The sequence below is a fragment of the Pseudochaenichthys georgianus genome, chromosome 6, assembly GCF_902827115.2.
Source record: "Pseudochaenichthys georgianus chromosome 6, fPseGeo1.2, whole genome shotgun sequence".
Classification (NCBI taxonomy): domain Eukaryota; kingdom Metazoa; phylum Chordata; class Actinopteri; order Perciformes; family Channichthyidae; genus Pseudochaenichthys; species Pseudochaenichthys georgianus.
In genome coordinates, this window is record NC_047508.1 from 10,820,496 (window position 1) to 10,838,382 (window position 17,887).

The following is a 17,887-nucleotide window of genomic DNA, read 5'->3' on the forward strand; positions in this document are numbered from 1 at the left end:
TTTTTGACCTCCCTTGCTATATTATTTCATATGGTTGTAACTTTAGAGGTGAATCATTTGAAGTGTATCAGGAGAGGAATGTGCTGTTCAACCTGATGCAAACTTCAAACTGCTATGGCCCTGTGTGGACATCTCAGTGTAAACATACCTTATGGCACAGTGTTTCTGGTCCTCCAGGAAAGCCCAACGGTAGGACACGGGCAGCGGGGAGGAGTTGGTCATCGAGATCTCTCTACAACTCCCCGTGCAGTTAAGCACACACCCAAAGTCCACTGTGGTGGAAGAAAAACGAAGGTTGGAGAATTGGACCTCAGCATGCAGCTCCACAATGTCCCTCTGCGGGTGTCCCCGGTAGTGTAGCTCAAGGACCTTGAGGAAAAAAATGTCAACATTTTGTCCAAAATACATATTAAAGTTAAACATTTCAATGAGGAAAGTAAGTCAACTGATTTCACTTTCCTAGTTTCTTTGTTTGCTTAAACTATATGACACTGAAAATACTCTTCTAAATTCAAAACCTAACTTCATTAAAAGAATATATATTTTTAAAGATTTCAAATAACTCAATCTGCAGGAACATGGTCCCCGAAAGTGCTTTACTATTATATTTGATGTTTCTGAATAAACATTACTCTGGCATGATGCATTTTACCTTCTTCACCTACTGCTGGGTAATTTGGTCTATAGTCATGAATCATATCATCGGCATATAAAACCATTATGGGATTAGATCGGTATGCTGTGGGATCCACATACCTCTAAAAAGTTGTATTTTCATAACAAAAACAGCTCAGTATGTTTGCCTTGTGACCATGCATTTTCAAGAAACGGAGCTAGGAAATGTTTCAGAAAAAACGTCTAAACCCATAGATAAACCCAATAGATAACCCACAGATAGGCAAGCACATATAATGCCTGTGTAGGACATGCATGGGGAGGTGGCAGGTTTAGAGAGAACAAGAGTGGTCCGGTGAACAACCTCGGGTACACCGTAGTCTATTTTCGCATAGAATTACCATGAGTTGCAATGACTTCAGTGAAGATCTGCGTTGTCAGTAGAAATAAAAACATTTTAAAACTGACCCAGAAATGTTTGACAAGTTTAAATAAAAATGAATGGGTAACATTATCAAATGCAGCACTTAGATCTAAAATAAATGCAACTTAAGTGGCATCAGTTGCAAGCAGCAGGACATTCATCACACTAAGGAACAAGTCTTTTTTGTGATTTGACCAAATCAAGGCCGAAATGGCTCAAAGAGTCACTTTAGCAATGAATTGTTCAGACAACTTGATCCAGAAATGTAGAAGAAAAGGGCAGTTTGGAAATTAGTTTAAAATCAAGCAGGGAGTTAGGGTTTCAATCTTATTTTTTCAGACGAGTTTGAATGTGAAGGACTTTGAAAGCTCAAGCAGGGATTCTGATGTATTAATAACCTCGGTGAGAGTGTCAATACATATTATGTCAAAGAATGTAAAGAATATATGAACCCAGGTGAACACACAGCATTATTTAGGAATTTCGGTAACACTTTATATTAAGGTACACAAATTAACCATCAACTAGTTGTTAATTAACATGCATATTAGCAGTATATTGGCTCTTTATTCGTCATTATAAAACACCATTAGTTGAGAGTTTTTCCTCAATAACCCTCTAATAAGTGCTTATTTGTTGCAAGTAAGGAAGTTGTTGTACATGTACATTGTACAGGTCAATTAGAATCAAACTACTAGCTTGTTGGTTATGAACAAGACTTCACTTTAAAATAGGGAACATATTCTTAGATATAAATACCTACTTTTGAGTTATTTACACACAATTAACACTTATAGTTTCATGTCTTGTTACATAATAGATCATATTTGTTAAGTGTTATTATGGGAGAATTACTATTCTTGTGGTACTACTGCCTTATCAGGCCCATATAGAGCAGCGCATATTAAGACCAAAACTCATGTACAACTACTTCCTTACTTGCAACAAATAAGCACTAATTAGAGGGTTATTGAGGAAAAACTCTCAACTAATGGCTTATTACTTGTAGAATATGGTCATGTAGAAAAAGGCATTAATAGTTTTATAATGACTAATAAAGAGCCAATGTACTGCTAATATGCATGTTAATTAACAACTAGTTGATGGTTAATTTGTGTACCTTAATATAAAGTGTTACTGGAATTTCTACAGAATGAAAATGCATCACTGTTACCTCATCCAAGACTTGTGACACCCGATCCCGGCAGTAAGATGGATCGAAGCATACCCACAACTCAGCCTTTCTCCCGTTACCTAAAACCATGGACTATAAAATAAAGACAGCAGTTATATATATATACTGTAAAATAGTATTTTAAGTATCACACTTTCTTTGGATTAGTTAGTAGGTATACTTATCTAGGTTCAAGGTTCTTTATTGTCAAACTAACATAGCTACAGAGTAATTATGTCGTTGAAAAAAAGTCACAGGCTTCTCCAACAATGCAACACAATAATACAGATAAGCAGACAATATTAAAACAATATTAAAGTATATTATATTAAAAGTAATACAAAAAAGAAAAATAGTTTTAAAAAAGGAATAGTGCAATACGAGTCTATATACAAGTTATTGGAATGATATATTAGATAATAGATACATAATTACTAAGTAGCAGATGAATGTTGTGACATTGTTTCAGCAGTTCAGTTGTTTAACAGTCTTATTGCCTGCGGGATGAAGCTGTCACTGAATCTGGTTGTTCTTGTCCGGATGCTGCGGTAGCGCCTGCCAGACGGCAGCAGACTGAACAGTTTGTGGCTGGGTGATGGGGGTCTTTTATAATCCTGAGGGATTTCTTCCTGAGCCGCTGGGAGTAAAGGTCCTCCATGGATGGCAGCTGCGCCCTGGTGATGTTCTCTGCAGTTTTCACCACCCTCTCAACACATGAGAAAGTTGGTTCTTCAACTTAACTTTTTTGTTGTTGAGAATCTGGGCTTGCAAGCCCGATGGAAAATCATTATGTTTTCTATCTGATGACTCCCAACGCCTAAGTTTACAACGCTTTTAATAACCTTCCCATAGTTTAATGAAACAGTTATTGTAAGCCTGTCATGGGACCAAGGCTTATCAAAACCTCATCCGAAACCTGCCAGGGGCTTAAACCATTTCAATGCAGATTGTACTACCATATTTAAATCAACTCTCAGAATCTGTGATCAAATTAAAACATGGGATTTAGGGTAACATATAAACAGAACTTCATTAACAGTTCAACAGTTTGTTATCATGATGAATCCACTGAGTGTGAGTCATCATAAAGGTTCAGGCAAATAACAGCAAAGAATCATGAAGGAAAGCAACATTTACAGTAGAGAGTTTATGGCTTACAGTAAAACAATAACCTAGACCAGGGGTGTCAAACTCAATTTCATCGCGGGCCCACATCAGCATTATGGTTGCACTCAAAGGGCCGGGTGTGACTTTAAGACTTTATAAAATATACATATATAATATATTTAATATATATAAAATAATGTATTCTAATACATACAATACTATACAATACTGTTCATGCTCACTACTTGTAGCACTTCGGGATTGCATTCAAATATGAAGTGCTTTATAAATGGAACTCATTATTATTATTATTATTACATAACTTCCTCTGCATTGGATTATTACCGGATAGGGTAATAACTTCATAATTAACTACGTCTGAAAGCAGAAGTCCAGGGCAAATAATTGCAAGTCTCTTCAGTGTGCATGTCACAAAACAAGATGCATTGTGGGACATGTAGTTTATGGGCAACGTGCTCCTGTAAAGTGGCGTGTAACCGTATAATAAACTTATTATATTCTTTGTATGCTCTTGCGGGCCACATTGAATTAAGTCGCGGGCCGGATTTGGCCCCCGGGCCTTGAGTTTTGACACCCCTGACCTAGACCAATACATTAGCTGAGGTTGTTATTCACGTTTCCCCCACACGTGCAATAATAGGCAAGATGGACAGTTACCCAGAATTCAACTGAATTATTAGTGCCTTAAGCATAAGCATTTCAGAAGTTTCCCATTTTTAGGAAGTAATACTATCGTTGAAATTCTTCATTGCCACCTGGACATCATTTAGTTTTAGACCTTTTAAAGCTGTAGTGGGAAACATGTGTCTATCCTCTGGAGCAGTGAGAATAAATACACAAACACTGTCAAAGTGCACTTCAAGTGTACGCCCCTGCACACAATTACTGTAACGCCCCCAAGGGATAGATGTCCCCGCCATAAATGACTTCTTTTTACTTTAGTCCTTTCTCTGAATGCGACATTTCTATAAAAAAGGTAGATTTGTCTCAATATTATTTTGAATGAACAGATTTACTATTTATTTTTAATGGATCATCTATAAAAAGTAAAACAGCTTACACTAAGGCAAAACGTCAAATAATAATAAAAGTCAAATAATGTGCAAATATAAAACAGATTTGCAAATCAAATTCCTTAAATGAAAAAAAGGAATCTCTAAAGTAAATACATACATGCATTTTGATGTATTGTATCTATTTGTTTTATTTGTGTTTCATAACAGGTCTCACCGATTGGCCTTTTATGGAATAAACCCAGTGTTTGTATGAAGACCTCTTGCCTCATGTCTATTAATGGAGGGAGCTACAACATTCATTTTAACTACTAAACTAAATGATCACTGATTGTCTTAACGACGCCTCACAATTCCCCATTGTAGGAGCAGAACTAAACAACAGAGACCTTTCCGTAAAGAACACATCCTTCCTCCTGTCTATGCTAAGCCCATGCCATACATCTGAGGACTTCCCTTGGCACCTACACACCTCCTGTCTCCTTACAATTATTCAGTTTGATAATGAAAAGTGTGTTTTTGAGATATAAGAAGCTATGATAGCAAAGGACATTTGGATGAGGTGGTGAATGGATATCAGATTGAAATGAAAGGGAGAGGTGTGTACCTTGGTGGTGGCTCTGATATGGGCTCCAGAGGCCTCACACAGGGAGAAGGGCTCTACCAGAGAGAGCTCCATGCACACAGGCAGAGAAGACACATTCTCTAAGACCAGCTTCTCAAATAGGGGCGAAAGACTCTGTCCTGGAACCTGTGAGACATATATCATTAATCCAACAATTTAACAACGTCTTTTCCGAACAGGAATCTTATGAAAGACGTATTTACACAATTGCATCTTATACAATTAAAACAGCCTTCAATAACCTTTACAGGGTTGCTTACATTATTAGTGAACTATTAACAATACAGCTACGTCGTCAGGAATGCATCTGGTTTTTGAAAAAATATATAAAAAATGTGATAATGTAGGGACATTTACTGCAAGATATATTAGCTAAATGAAGACAAATGATCTGTTGACCAACCTTCTCTATGTAGAATTTCAGCTGCTTGGAGGAGATGCTGAGCATCGGAGCCACAAAGCGACAGGTGACATCTACAGACATGATGAGCTCCTTCGTGCCCTGGTTACCCACAATGCCATGGCATACCAGGCGCTCACGTACAAGCTGAGGAACACAACTATATTAATAATAAAGATGTATTTTATTGGCACGTTTCATGCACAATATGCAAGTGTTTCAACAAATTGAGAAGACATTAAATTCAAGTCAAATGTTAAAAACCTATGGGCACACATGCAGCATGTGTACCTGACTCCATAGAATACAAGGAGGTCAAATAGCAAGACGGTTTACAAAATAAAGTCATCCAGAAGTTAACCACGGATAACGCAGTCAGGTAACTAAGAAAGACCGAAGACAAAATGAATACATAAGTTAAGGTTAAGTTAAGTTAATTAAAAAAAAGGTGTATTTTCAGCTATTGTTTAAAATGTTGACTGAGTTTAATATTTCCGAGTTTGGGAACGTAGTAGATAAAAGCTGCTTCACCCATTTTATTTTGGGGACATTAAGAATATTTAAAAACCCTGTTGGAGAGAACCTTAGGGCACAGGAACATGAAACAATAGAGAATAAGTTATGTCAGAATCAGAACACCTGACCTATACTAGGGGAAGTTGGATTTAGTGACAGTTATTCCATTTAAGAAAACATTTAAATAAAAGATAAAAGATAAAGTGGGTGCCAGACCATTAAGAGCTTTGTATACCAGAAGAAGGATTTTTATTTCAATTCCAAAAGAAGGCAGGGACGACTTTCATCTATAACAGTGCTTCTCAAAGTGTGGTCGGCGGACCACTGGTAGTCCGTGAGCGCCCCCTAGTGGTCCGCGAGTATATTGGTAACATTTCACATTTGAAATAAATAAATACATTTAAGTTGTCCGCACTCTCGCGGGAATATCTCCGCAATGGAGCGAGCTAAAGTTTCACTTTCGATGACATGATATAGCCCAGCGCAACACCTTCATCAAACATGTTGCCACTTTTTTGTACAATTTTCAGGCGATTTGTAATCTGTTCTAGAAAAACGATGTGAATTGGATATCTGTGGAGTTAGGTGGTCCGCGAGTGTTTTTTTATTGGTTAAGTGGTCCTTGGTATGAAAGAGTTTGAGAAACACTGATCTATAACTACAAACAATTGCTCTAATCTAACAAGCAAACACTGGCTGTGCTTATACAAGTCAGTCTTTTGGGCAAACCGTCTCACCTTGGGAGAGTCTGAAGATCCCGTCAGCACCATGTCAACGGAGTGGCCTGGGAAAAGCTCCGCACGAAGAGGTGTGAGGCTGAACACCAGCTTCTCCCTGCTAGAGGGGAGCGAAGATCCACGGCCCAGAATGTCCTTCTTCCTGGGAGCAGAGATGGGGGGCAGGACGGTCCGGTCCGAAGGGTTTACCCCCTTCTGGGTTTTTGCAGAGGGCAGGAAGTGATCAGTGCGCCAGTACATCCGTTGCACACGCTTGCCATGGTTGGTCAGCTTAAAGTGGTACTGGCATGACTCATGGCTTATAGGACATATAGAAGAGAGCAAGGTTAGGCATAGAGTCACTATTACATTTGTATTTCTAATTATGGTTTTTATAAATGAATACATAGCTTAGCTGAAAACTAGATTCTGTTTGCTCAATGACGACAGGCTATTGCTAAAGACACTCTGATCAATGTGCAGTCATACCAATCCGCAAAAAGGAATGTGGTCAATTCATGACGGGTGTGGCCTGACACCATGGAATGCTTTTTCAATATTATTGTTTATATTTGTCAAGAGCAAGACACTGGATTCATGACGGCTAAACGGTCCTAAGTAAAGTTAAAAAAAAGAGAACAAGAAAGCGGCGCAAGAGAATAAAAGATGTGGAGGACAGAGAGCTTGAGGACAGAGAAATTAGCAGAAGAAGACAGACAGGAAGTACAAACTAAAGGGAAGATGTTATGGACTGGGGGGGATTGTTAAAGACTTGGGAAATAAAGTAAGAACAGATTTTGACAGTTACTGGGCAGAAAACCTCAATCAGTACGGCCACGCAGCAGAACAGACTATGTTCTATAAGCTGAACCAATAGGAGGTTTATTTGATCTATACTGCGAGTTAAATGATTTATTTAGCAAGTAGCCAAGTTATAGGTGGGATAATGGTGCTGCGAGCTGCTCGTCGGGATCCTGCTAGCCCTGTTGAGCTTATTTTCTCATTTATGTCCAACTTGCTGCACATTATCCCTTATGTTAATGCATATGACCCCTTTCATTCTACCTGAAGTATGCGCCTAGGTCAAGGGCAGGTGCAAAAGTCTTGTCACTGACAATTGTGGTGCCAGTGCCTGTGGCCGAGAGATGGACAGTGTGTGTTTGACTGTCCCGGATGGATATTTCCAGCGTGGCCTTGAAGTCCTGCGTGTCCTTCAGGTGTGCCACAACTCTCAGCTCAAGCCGGCTCTCTGGTGGCACTTCCCCCCCACTGGGCTCAACTCGCCCAAAGGACCCTCTATCCCACTGAGGACACACAAACACAAACAAAGTGTAACGTTTGCTGGGACAGGATGCCTGCCCTCTGCATCTGTAGTGGTATAGTATTGGTTACAACAGCTTCTTCATGTTCATGACTATGAATGCCCTGAAAGGCAAGTAAGATTCAAATGAACTCTGGTCTATCAAGCACAAGTACGGGCACGAGCAAAACATAGGACTCAAGAGCACAACCAGGCACTAAGGTCTTTAGTCAAGCGTTTAATCCAAAAGGTACAAATAAAACAGGCAATGATCAAAACATGTACTGACTTGAAGCAACAAAAAAACAACCAACTAGGTTGGTACAAATGCTAAGCAGCTCGAACAATAGCTGACGTCAGAAGAGAAACATGGAGCACCTTCTGCTATACAGACGAGACGAACTGGCACTGACCAAGGAAACAGCACAGAGTGATCTTTAGGGACAGCTGAGCTCATTGAGGCCAGGCAGGTGAACAGGGAGCGAAGATACACAGGTGAGCGAGTGAGGCGACCAGCCAGGGCCAGGATGTGACATGGTCATCAATCTTTGTAAAATGTTTGGGTCTCAATAGTTTTGTTCTTCTGTGTTTATGACTTATAAACAAGTGAAAAAAAGTGTTGGCAAGTGTTGTTCTGTTTCTTGTTGTAATAGTTATTTAAGAGGCTAAAGTGCACCATTACCCCATGTATGAGGTTCCTCACTTTCAGAGATGGTGTCACTCCTTTTTATGTTTTTTTTTTTAATTTTAAACATTTCCCTTTATTTGCCATGATATTTCCCTTTTGGGGGACTTGAGTAGAGCCATTTAATTTAAATTAATTATTATTCATCTTGATGCATAAACTAAATGGGCTATTATGTACTTTGGGTTTAGAGTGAGAACATTTAACCAACCTAAACAAAAAGTAATTGCTTTTAGTACTTAGAAAGATTGTGCGATACCTTTTTTTTACCAAACCTAAATAAAGGAATTAAGGAATTTAGAAAGAATATCCTGACACAATTGTATTTCCGCTGTTCTTGAGTCATAAACACAAGAGGAAAACAATGTAAAGACTTTCCTCTTTAGTACAGCGTACAGTTAAACCTGGTTTTAAACCCTTATCCTCATGGACCCTTCGGTTTATGGAATTTTAATTATTGTACTCTCACTGTATTTGTGTCATTGTGTTATGTTCCTTTGAAATTGGTATTTTCACATTGACCTTGTAAGATAAGTTTGTTGTTTTTACATTGTTTTACATTGCCAATTGTGTTTGTTGATTTGTGAAGCCCTCTGAGATAAATATGATTTGTGATATTAGGCTATATAAATAGAATTGAATTGAATTTAAATCAGACTTAGGAATGGAACACCAATCTTTGTTGTGCCTCTTGTGGCATCCGTACAGTATATGATTGAAACGTGATGCAGGAAAATGTCTCCCTAGTGGGAGGAGCACATTCCCCTTCATGGTGCTGCACATGCCATCGAGGCATATGCTCTGGATGGACCTGGACAGATAGATGTGTGTATCATGAAGCTGCATAATCACATTACTATTTCAGAGAAGCCTAAGACCCTAGAGGTACAAGTAGTATGCCTGACATACAGTAAGTAAGATGAAATATACTATAATTATGAAAATGGGTACAGTGTAGGGATGTAACGATATATCGAATATCGCGATAAATAAATGCCTCAATACCGTCGTAATCAGACGGTCCCATTGAGATCATCGATCTCTTTTTCAAGGGAGACCTGTCCAACATGGCAGCAAGTAGGTTACAACATGAACATAAAACAACAGATAACACAAAAGGACATCGTATTTACAGGGCTACATGTACACACCTGGAGACATTGACAAGTACCAACAGTATATCTCGCCCTGTCAATAAGCCTCACCTTCTTGGCAAACACTGTATTGTTTTTGAAGTGGCGGAGAGACAATGCACAGTTTGACCCACTGCTGTCACCCATGGCCAAAGCATATCTCTCTGTCCCAGCAACATCAGTCCCAAGCAAGAGAGCTGTTTCCACAGCAGGGGGTTTTGTAAACGCCCAAACATCCCAGCTGCTACCTCGAAATGTGGACATGCTCATATTCCTAACAGATAACCTTGATGATGCTGAGTGAGTGAGTGAGTGAGTGAGTGAGTGAGTGAGTGAGTTGAGTGAGTGAGTGAGTGAGTGAGTGAGTGAGTGAGTGAGTGAGTGAGTGAGTGAGTGAGTGAGTGAGTGAGTGAGTGAGTGAGTGAGTGAGTGAGTGAGTGAGTGAGTGAGTGAGTGAGTGAGTGAGTGAGTGAGTTCGAGTTGAGTTACTTGAAAAACTAAAGTGAAACTTGATTTATTGTATTGCCGGGTCTGATTATTATATTGTTGACACTTTAAAATACTACTATCATACTAAAATGCTGTACAAATCAGATTTATTTTTTCAAGTAAAAAAAAAAGAAAATGGCAAGACATAAAATGTTAAAAAAAATATTTATCAATATCGCGATAAATATCGTACCGTGAGTTTTTGGTATCGTTACATCCCTAGTACAGTGTGATATACAAATCAGTTGTATAGAAGCAGTGTAGGAGTGGTAACATGTGTTTCTAAAATATACAAATACGAACAGTGGATATATTCAAATGTCTCCCATATACACTCTCCTATACAGTAGCCTACATACAGTATGCATATACAAGGAAGTGCTGCAAAAAAACACAATATTCATTCTATTTCCAGCTGTGTGGATGATTCCATTGAGATTAGTTGAACAAAGTCCAACGGAAAGAGAAAACAGATGTAAATCTAATGTTCATCTCCATGTCGTTCAACAAAGCCCTACACTTTCCTCTCTGTACTGTGCATATATCTGTGATCGGGATCACAATCGATGTCCTCTACAGCACATCTGTTGATGGATGGCTGGAACATAAACGTATAAATGGGATGTTGAGCTTTCTCGAAGGTGCAGTGGAGCTTGGGCGTTTTCACTGCCGATAAGCCAACACGCTAGATTGTTCATCGATGGGGAAGAATGTCTTTGCTCAAACACTGCAATTGACATTGTTGTTGCCTGAAGCAGAAGCTGTATCAAAATCGTATTGGATTTTGTTTGACGTCTCTGTGAAATATAATTCCTTATAGGAGGCAGGAAAAAAGCAAGCTGAGGAAGGATGCCTCACTGGGGCAGGCACCGCTTGACTTTAGGAGTCGTAGATCACTTTCTCAGCGTTTGTATAATCGGCTCGAGGTGCGGGTGAAAGCGGACTTGGTGCGGGTCGATACGAGGGGTGATCGCTGTAAGGGGGTGGGTAGAGTCAGAGGAGGAGAAAGAGCAAGGGGTTGATTCCCCGGAGAGAGTAGCAAGACGACTGGAATCTCAATAATCACATCAAACCTGTTGCACCCCACAGCTTGATTAGCATTGATTGCTTTTGAATGCAGCAAGTCAGGAGGGCTTGAAATTCAAATCGGTGCTGCACATGTGCCAACATAAACCCCACATTGCTGCTGTAGTGAACATGGATGCTAGGTCTCCTGTTCAAAAAATATCATAAAGTACCAAAAGTTAATATGTTGTAACATGAATCTTAATAGGTTCATATTTCTCTGTGCAAAAAATGACTAAAGAACATCTAAATCAGGGCTATTCAATTAGTTTGGAATGGGGCCGGTTGATGAAAATCATCCAAAGCAAGGGGCCGGGGAAAGATGGCTTGAAATATGAGCAATCATATTAAGAGCTTCAGATACAGTTAATACTACAATAGCATAGTGGAGTGCATATATTGTGTTTAATTAACAACATAGCCCCAAGGCCTTTATAGATCTAAATGGCAAGTTCAGAACTCAGTAGGCCGACATGTGAAGCTGATTTAACCATCACCATCATTTCATCTGATTTAATGTAGATGAAACGTGAAATGATCCAATCATTCAAGCAGAGATGCAATACATGACAGGAGTTGTCACTACAGTAGCTAGTGGGTTTGAATTAAACTCACATTTGTTTCTCATACAGCATCTCTGTATCGTATGTTTATTCTCTCTCTGCCCTAAACGGCTTGTTGGCGCTCCTGCCCCCCCCCCCCCCCTGACACAGCGAAACCCAGCCCGAAACCAGCCCGAGCACACACACACACACACCCGCAGCCTCCCGCCGTCTCAGGCTGAGAAATCGGCAGAGCTGCAGCTGAGAAAAGATTGAGTGTGTGTGTGTGTGTGTGTGTGTGTGTGTGTGTGTGTGTGTGTGTGTGTGTGTGTGTGTGTGTGGTGTGTGTGTGTGTGTGTGTGTGTGTGTGTGTGTGTGTGTGTGTGTGTGTGTGTGTGTGTGTGTGTGTGTTACTTAACTATACCCAAATACTTCACTATACCCAAGAAGAAAAAAATGGAAAAAGAGAAATCTCCAACGAGGCGTTCTGGGACCAAGGTGTGAGCCTACCTATTATTGTGATTATATATATATTGCCACTGTTATTATATTGTTTTGATACTACTGACACTTACTGTATTGATCTGCTGCTGATAAATAAAACACCTAAAAAAAACCTACATGGCGATTAAACAGATCCTGGATCTTGCTTATTTCTCCTCTGACACTTTATCTTTAGTGACCTGTGTAGCATCCTATACATCACATGTAAGTGATTACCAGTGTTGTGAGTGTTGTGAGTTATATTTTATTTTAATTAATTATAGTAAGGGAACATCTTAGGAGTTAGTGTTGTGAGTTTCAGAGCAGTGTAATAATTATTTGAGCTATAACTAAATGTTTTTATGAATGTCCTCTGAGGAGGACATGGGGATTTGCTAACTTTTTATTTCCTCCATTTTACACGACACAAAATGGAGTCCACTATGGGCCCAAACTAACACGTAGGTTTCTGTAGGGTTCATGGCAGACGGATGCAGTTGCTCTCAGGAGGATATATAATAAACGGTGTGTTAACTGCTGAGCCCATTTACTGTGCATACGACCCACCTGGCACAGTTTGTTATTATTTTGCCACACTGTTTTGATACTGACATGTTATCTTTGCACTAACTAAGGTGTGTCTGCACTATTGTAATTTTAAATAACTCAGTTACAAAGCTGTATAACACGAGCACCAAAACTACAACTTCAGTCAACTCTTTCCTTCCGGGAAAAGGTTGTCCCACTCTTGACCTAACTATCAACATCGGCCCCTCTGTTGTTTCTCCGACTCAGACTGCAAGGAATCTGGGTGTGACCCTAGATAACAACCTGTCCTTCACTGCAAACATCGCTGCTACAACCCGCTGCTGCAGATACACGCTTTTCAACATCAGGAAGATACGCCCACAGCTGACCCAGAAATCGACGCAGGTTCTGGTCCAGGCTCTCGTCACCTCACGCCTAGACTACTGCAACTCCCTCCTGGCTGGTCTACCTGCATGTGCGATCCGACCTCTGCAGCTCATCCAGAATGCAGCGGCTTGTCTGGTCTTCAACCTTCCTAAATGTTCCCACACCACTCCGCTCCTCCGCTCCCTCCACTGGCTTCCGGTAACTGCTAGAATCCACTTCAAGACACTGGTACTTGCGTACCATGCTGCGAATGGATCTGGCCCTTCCTACATCCAGGACATGGTTAAACCGTACACCCCAGCGCGTGCACTACGCTCTGCATCAACCAAACGACTCGCTGCACCCTCGCTGCGAAGGGGACCCAAGTTCCCATCAGAAAAAACACGTGGGTTTGCTATCCTGGCTCCAAAATGGTGGAATGAGCTCCCCATTGACATCAGGACAGCAGATAGCTGACACACCTTCCGGCGCAGACTGAAAACTCATCTCTTTCGACTCCACTTCGAGCGATAGAATGACTAACAAAGAACTGCTAACAGAGCACTTATATACTAATAAAGGACTGGCTTAGCCAGTTGAGCAGCACTTGAAACGATTGGCTCTTTGAATCCTGATGTTCTTATATGATTCTGTTTTCCCCAAGGTTGTGTCTTCCTGGTCGAATGTACTTATTGTAAGTCGCTTTGGATAAAAGCGTCAGCTAAATGCAATGTAATGTAATGTAATGTAAAACTCCATCATGTCTGAGGTCGGAAGGTAAACAGACGCATCATATGCAGCGGAAGCGGACGTTTTTCTTGTTCTTCTCTCGGTTTTTTGGCGGATTGCAACTTTAAAGTGCATACCGCCACCTACTGTACTCGCCACCTACTGTACTCGCCGTGAAGTTGTTTGCGGCCTGCCAGTAAACTCAAAGCAGAAGAAGAAGAAGTGACGTCAGCGGCTTCATTTGCCTAATCCACCCCCAGGAACTCATTGCGGTGTGAACGCGATCTGCTTTAGTTCATCAGAACTAAAAGAGTTCTCATGAACTGTTGTGGGAAAAGAACTTGGTGTGAACGCCCCTAATATAATAACAAACTGTGCCAGGTGTGTCGTATGCACAGTAAATAGGCTCAGCAGTTAACACACCTATATTATATATCCTCACTGTAAAGATAAAGTGTCAGAGGAGAAATAAGCAAGATACAGGATCTGTTTAATCGCCATGTAGGTTCTCTTTTACCACTTGCTGGTCTTCCGACCGTTACAACTCTTGTTGTTGTGGTCTTTTATTTTTTTGTAGTCCTGCTTCAGTTTCTTTATTTTGTCCCGGCATGACTTAGCGCTGTGGACGATTCCCATGGCCGCTAACTTTACTGAAATACAGTCGTACATTTTTCGCGTTGGAAACTGCCTTCAGTAGAAGTCTCTGGATCGCGTCGTCCGAGTAAATCTCCAGACGCACCGACACATCATCATCACTCCACCGCTCCGCTGATTTATTTCGTGTTGCCATAACTGCTTTCACAAAAGTAATCTCTTCGTTGGTGCGCTGCGCTGAGCTTTTAATGCGAGCAAATACAATGGCGGTTTCTAAAACTTTTTCAGAGATTTACGGGGCGTGGTTTGCAATCCACCCAGCCAATCAGAAATGCGAACCTTTTTCTCCCACGAAAGTCCCTGCTCTCTAGCAGGTACTGAAAAGGGGGTAAAAATGTTTCTGATGAACTAATTTAGTTCAGGGGGCTTTTTGGTGTGAACGCAAATATATCTGAGTTCTGATTAACTATTGTGGGAAAAGTACCTAGCCCTAATCTAAATGATGCAATTCCCTTATTAACATCATGGTATTTATTGTTTAGTCATGTATGTATGTACTATCATGTATCTCTGTTCATATTCTGACAACAGAAAAGGCAAAAAGACCATAGAAGAAAGTTATGTAGTACATGAGGTTAGACGTTTTGTATGCTAAACTAAGCTTGGATATCTTTGACCTGCACTGTATTACATTACATTACATGTCATTTGTTAAACGCTTTTATCCAAAGCGACTTACATACATTCAGTACTGTGGACAATGTGGTGAAGTGTCTTGCCCAGGGACACAACGACATGCTGACTGCAGTGGGACTCGAACTTGCTACCCCCCTGATTCGAAGTCCAGCACCCTATCCACTGAGCCACAGCCGGTATGAAATAATCACTAAAAATGAAGGTGTATCAGGGGTAATGTTGTGGTCATTCAGATGACAGGCAAGTGTGGATATCCTTCCGCAGATATCCCCGCAATCTTCAGGCATCAGGTCCATGTGTGTGGCTCTACGCCAGCCTATCGAGCGAGATTTAATGTAATTCAAGGAGAATCTGCATCGATGGATGCTTGAGAGTGCAGGGGGGAAACTCTTTCCCTCAACACTGCCTCAAAGGAGAGGCCAGGGGCACACCACTGCAGGAAGTATTGAGTCATAGCTCCAGTCAAAAGTGGATTGAAAAGTGATAAGGCGATGCAAAGCGAGAGAAAGGCTTTCAGAAGGCACTGATAGGATGTAGATCTCAGGGGATTAAGATTACTGAGTAAGCACGATGCATAACAATAAGCAGAACGTTATTCTTCAAGCATGAGAGTCTCGATAAGACAACATTAAGGGACAAAATACAAGCCGTTGATGTATCTCTATTAAAAAGTAAAGGACCAAAGACATTGAAGTGTCAGTTTAGGTAAAGTAATGAAAAAAGATTGTTATTTGAAGAGTAAGAGATAAAAGTTGAAGTGTCAGTTTAACTTTGGATATAGTATTGAATATTAAATGAATACATCGTGCATGAAATACAAACACCAGAAAACAGCAAGACAGTTCAAGTCGAGGATCGTTGAGATTCCCTAATCAACAAATCAAGCCCCCCTAATTCATTCATGCCATCCTGAATTGACAAAGTGTCACCATTTGACTGGCTCTGAGGAAAATCACTGATTATCCTGTGGTAGGACTTAAATTGAACTGGCAACTAATTAATTCAAGAGCAAACAAAGCACTGGACCTATTAACTCATTAATCACATCTCAAATTAGACTGCAAATTAATTTAAAACACATCTTAAGAGCATGGCAAGACTGACAGAAGGTTTGCACAGGTAATCTAGCCGCTGGAGGGTCGAACAGCATTAAATCCACCACGAATGTCATTATTCCATTATTGTATGCTTCTAGACTGCAACATATTACCACTAGTTTGATTGCCTAATAGGCTTATGAGTGGCTGTGTTGGTGTGTGTTTACCATGCGAGCAGTGAAGTGGGCTGGAATAGGTGACTCGTTTGACAGGTGCAGAACTCGAGTTATGTCAGGTCAGAACAGGGATTCGGCCAAAGTCCAGCTTCGGGGTCTCAACATGAACTTTTGGTCCCTGACCAACACAGAACAAGACCACCTCCTGGAACAGAACGGAACAGAGGTGGGTTAGAGAACAGAACTTATTATATAATTTTGCGGTCTCTCACAGACCTTTGTTTTCCTGTGACAGCTAGCGCAGTAATTTAATTTTTTATAAGAACACAAATGAAAAAAAACTATTAGTTAGCTCACTAGCTAGCTAGCTAGGAGGAGACTGGGCATTAGCTCTGAGGCGTACATTAAGTTAAATTGATGTAGCAACCTCCACTGCAGACATTGCAAACACTTGCTGATAAAATGTAATTCTAATTCAGGAAGATATATTGCTGTTCTTCATTCATAACACTCCGTTCGATGTCTCACTATGGGATGCGCCTCATCGGCGGAGCAAACAGACACGCACTCAATCTCATTACGCCAATCCTGATTGGCTGGTGATCTTGACGTCAGCGTCAGGGAATTCACCCCCTATAAGTAGCTTGCGCCACAACGCATGCGTCATTCAAACACCTATTCTCGCTTCAGAGCACATCTCACAGTAGCCGGACAAGCTTAACGGTCCACAGACAGAACCCCAAATACCCATTTCGGTCGACGGGCGCTCGCGGGTTCTCCTTCTGCTTCACAGGAAGCCGGTAGTACTAACGCAGTTAGTAAGTTAAAATCGACCTCGCCCTTCTCTCCCGAGAAAAGTAAGGACTGTCCGATTTTTTTAAGCTAGCAGCACACCTGTTGCTAGCTCGCTCCCTCTCTATCGACACCACGTTACCGAGGACGTTTTTTTCTTTCTCCTTCTCCACGGAGGAGGAGAAAGGATTTAAAGAGCATTACTGTCACTCCAGTCAGTAGTCTCCGGGAATTAAAGGACCCACACCGTCCCTTTTCTCCGGATTAAGGACAAGGTGGGTAACATCTTTTTCTCCCATCCTACCTGTCGAGAGCAGGTCCTCTCCACGCCACGAGGCGAACAAGATGGACGCCCCTCTCCCTCACACCAGAGGAGTCAGGACTCGGTGGCTTGACTCTGCGGCTGCGGGTTGGAAGATCTCGGGCGCAGACACACACCAGGTCTGCTCGTCCTGCCTCGGGCTGGAACACGCCTGAGGCGTAAAGAGCCTCCGCCGACGGTTAGCACGACAAGCTAGCCTGTCGGAGCAGGACCCCCCCATGTCCACTGACCCGCCGACCGGCAGTCAAGACACGGGGGCGTCCGCCACAGAGAGTGAACCCCTCTCCGTGTCGGTCTGGGGCTCATTATCTGCGATGGCTACAGAACTGGAATCCCGCG

General features: G+C 41.2%; 1 protein-coding gene across 1 annotated transcript in view; it reads right to left on the reverse strand.

The window, feature by feature from the left end:
- hydin (HYDIN axonemal central pair apparatus protein) overlaps positions 1-17,887 on the reverse strand; it is a 151,912-nt gene that overhangs the window by 86,343 nt on the left and 47,682 nt on the right. The window contains 8 exon segments of the mRNA XM_034085765.2: positions 149-369; positions 2,214-2,306; positions 4,962-5,105; positions 5,383-5,526; positions 6,633-6,930; positions 7,677-7,915; positions 16,486-16,551; positions 16,553-16,639. Coding sequence (XP_033941656.1) covers positions 149-369; positions 2,214-2,306; positions 4,962-5,105; positions 5,383-5,526; positions 6,633-6,930; positions 7,677-7,915; positions 16,486-16,551; positions 16,553-16,639 — 1,292 coding nt within the window.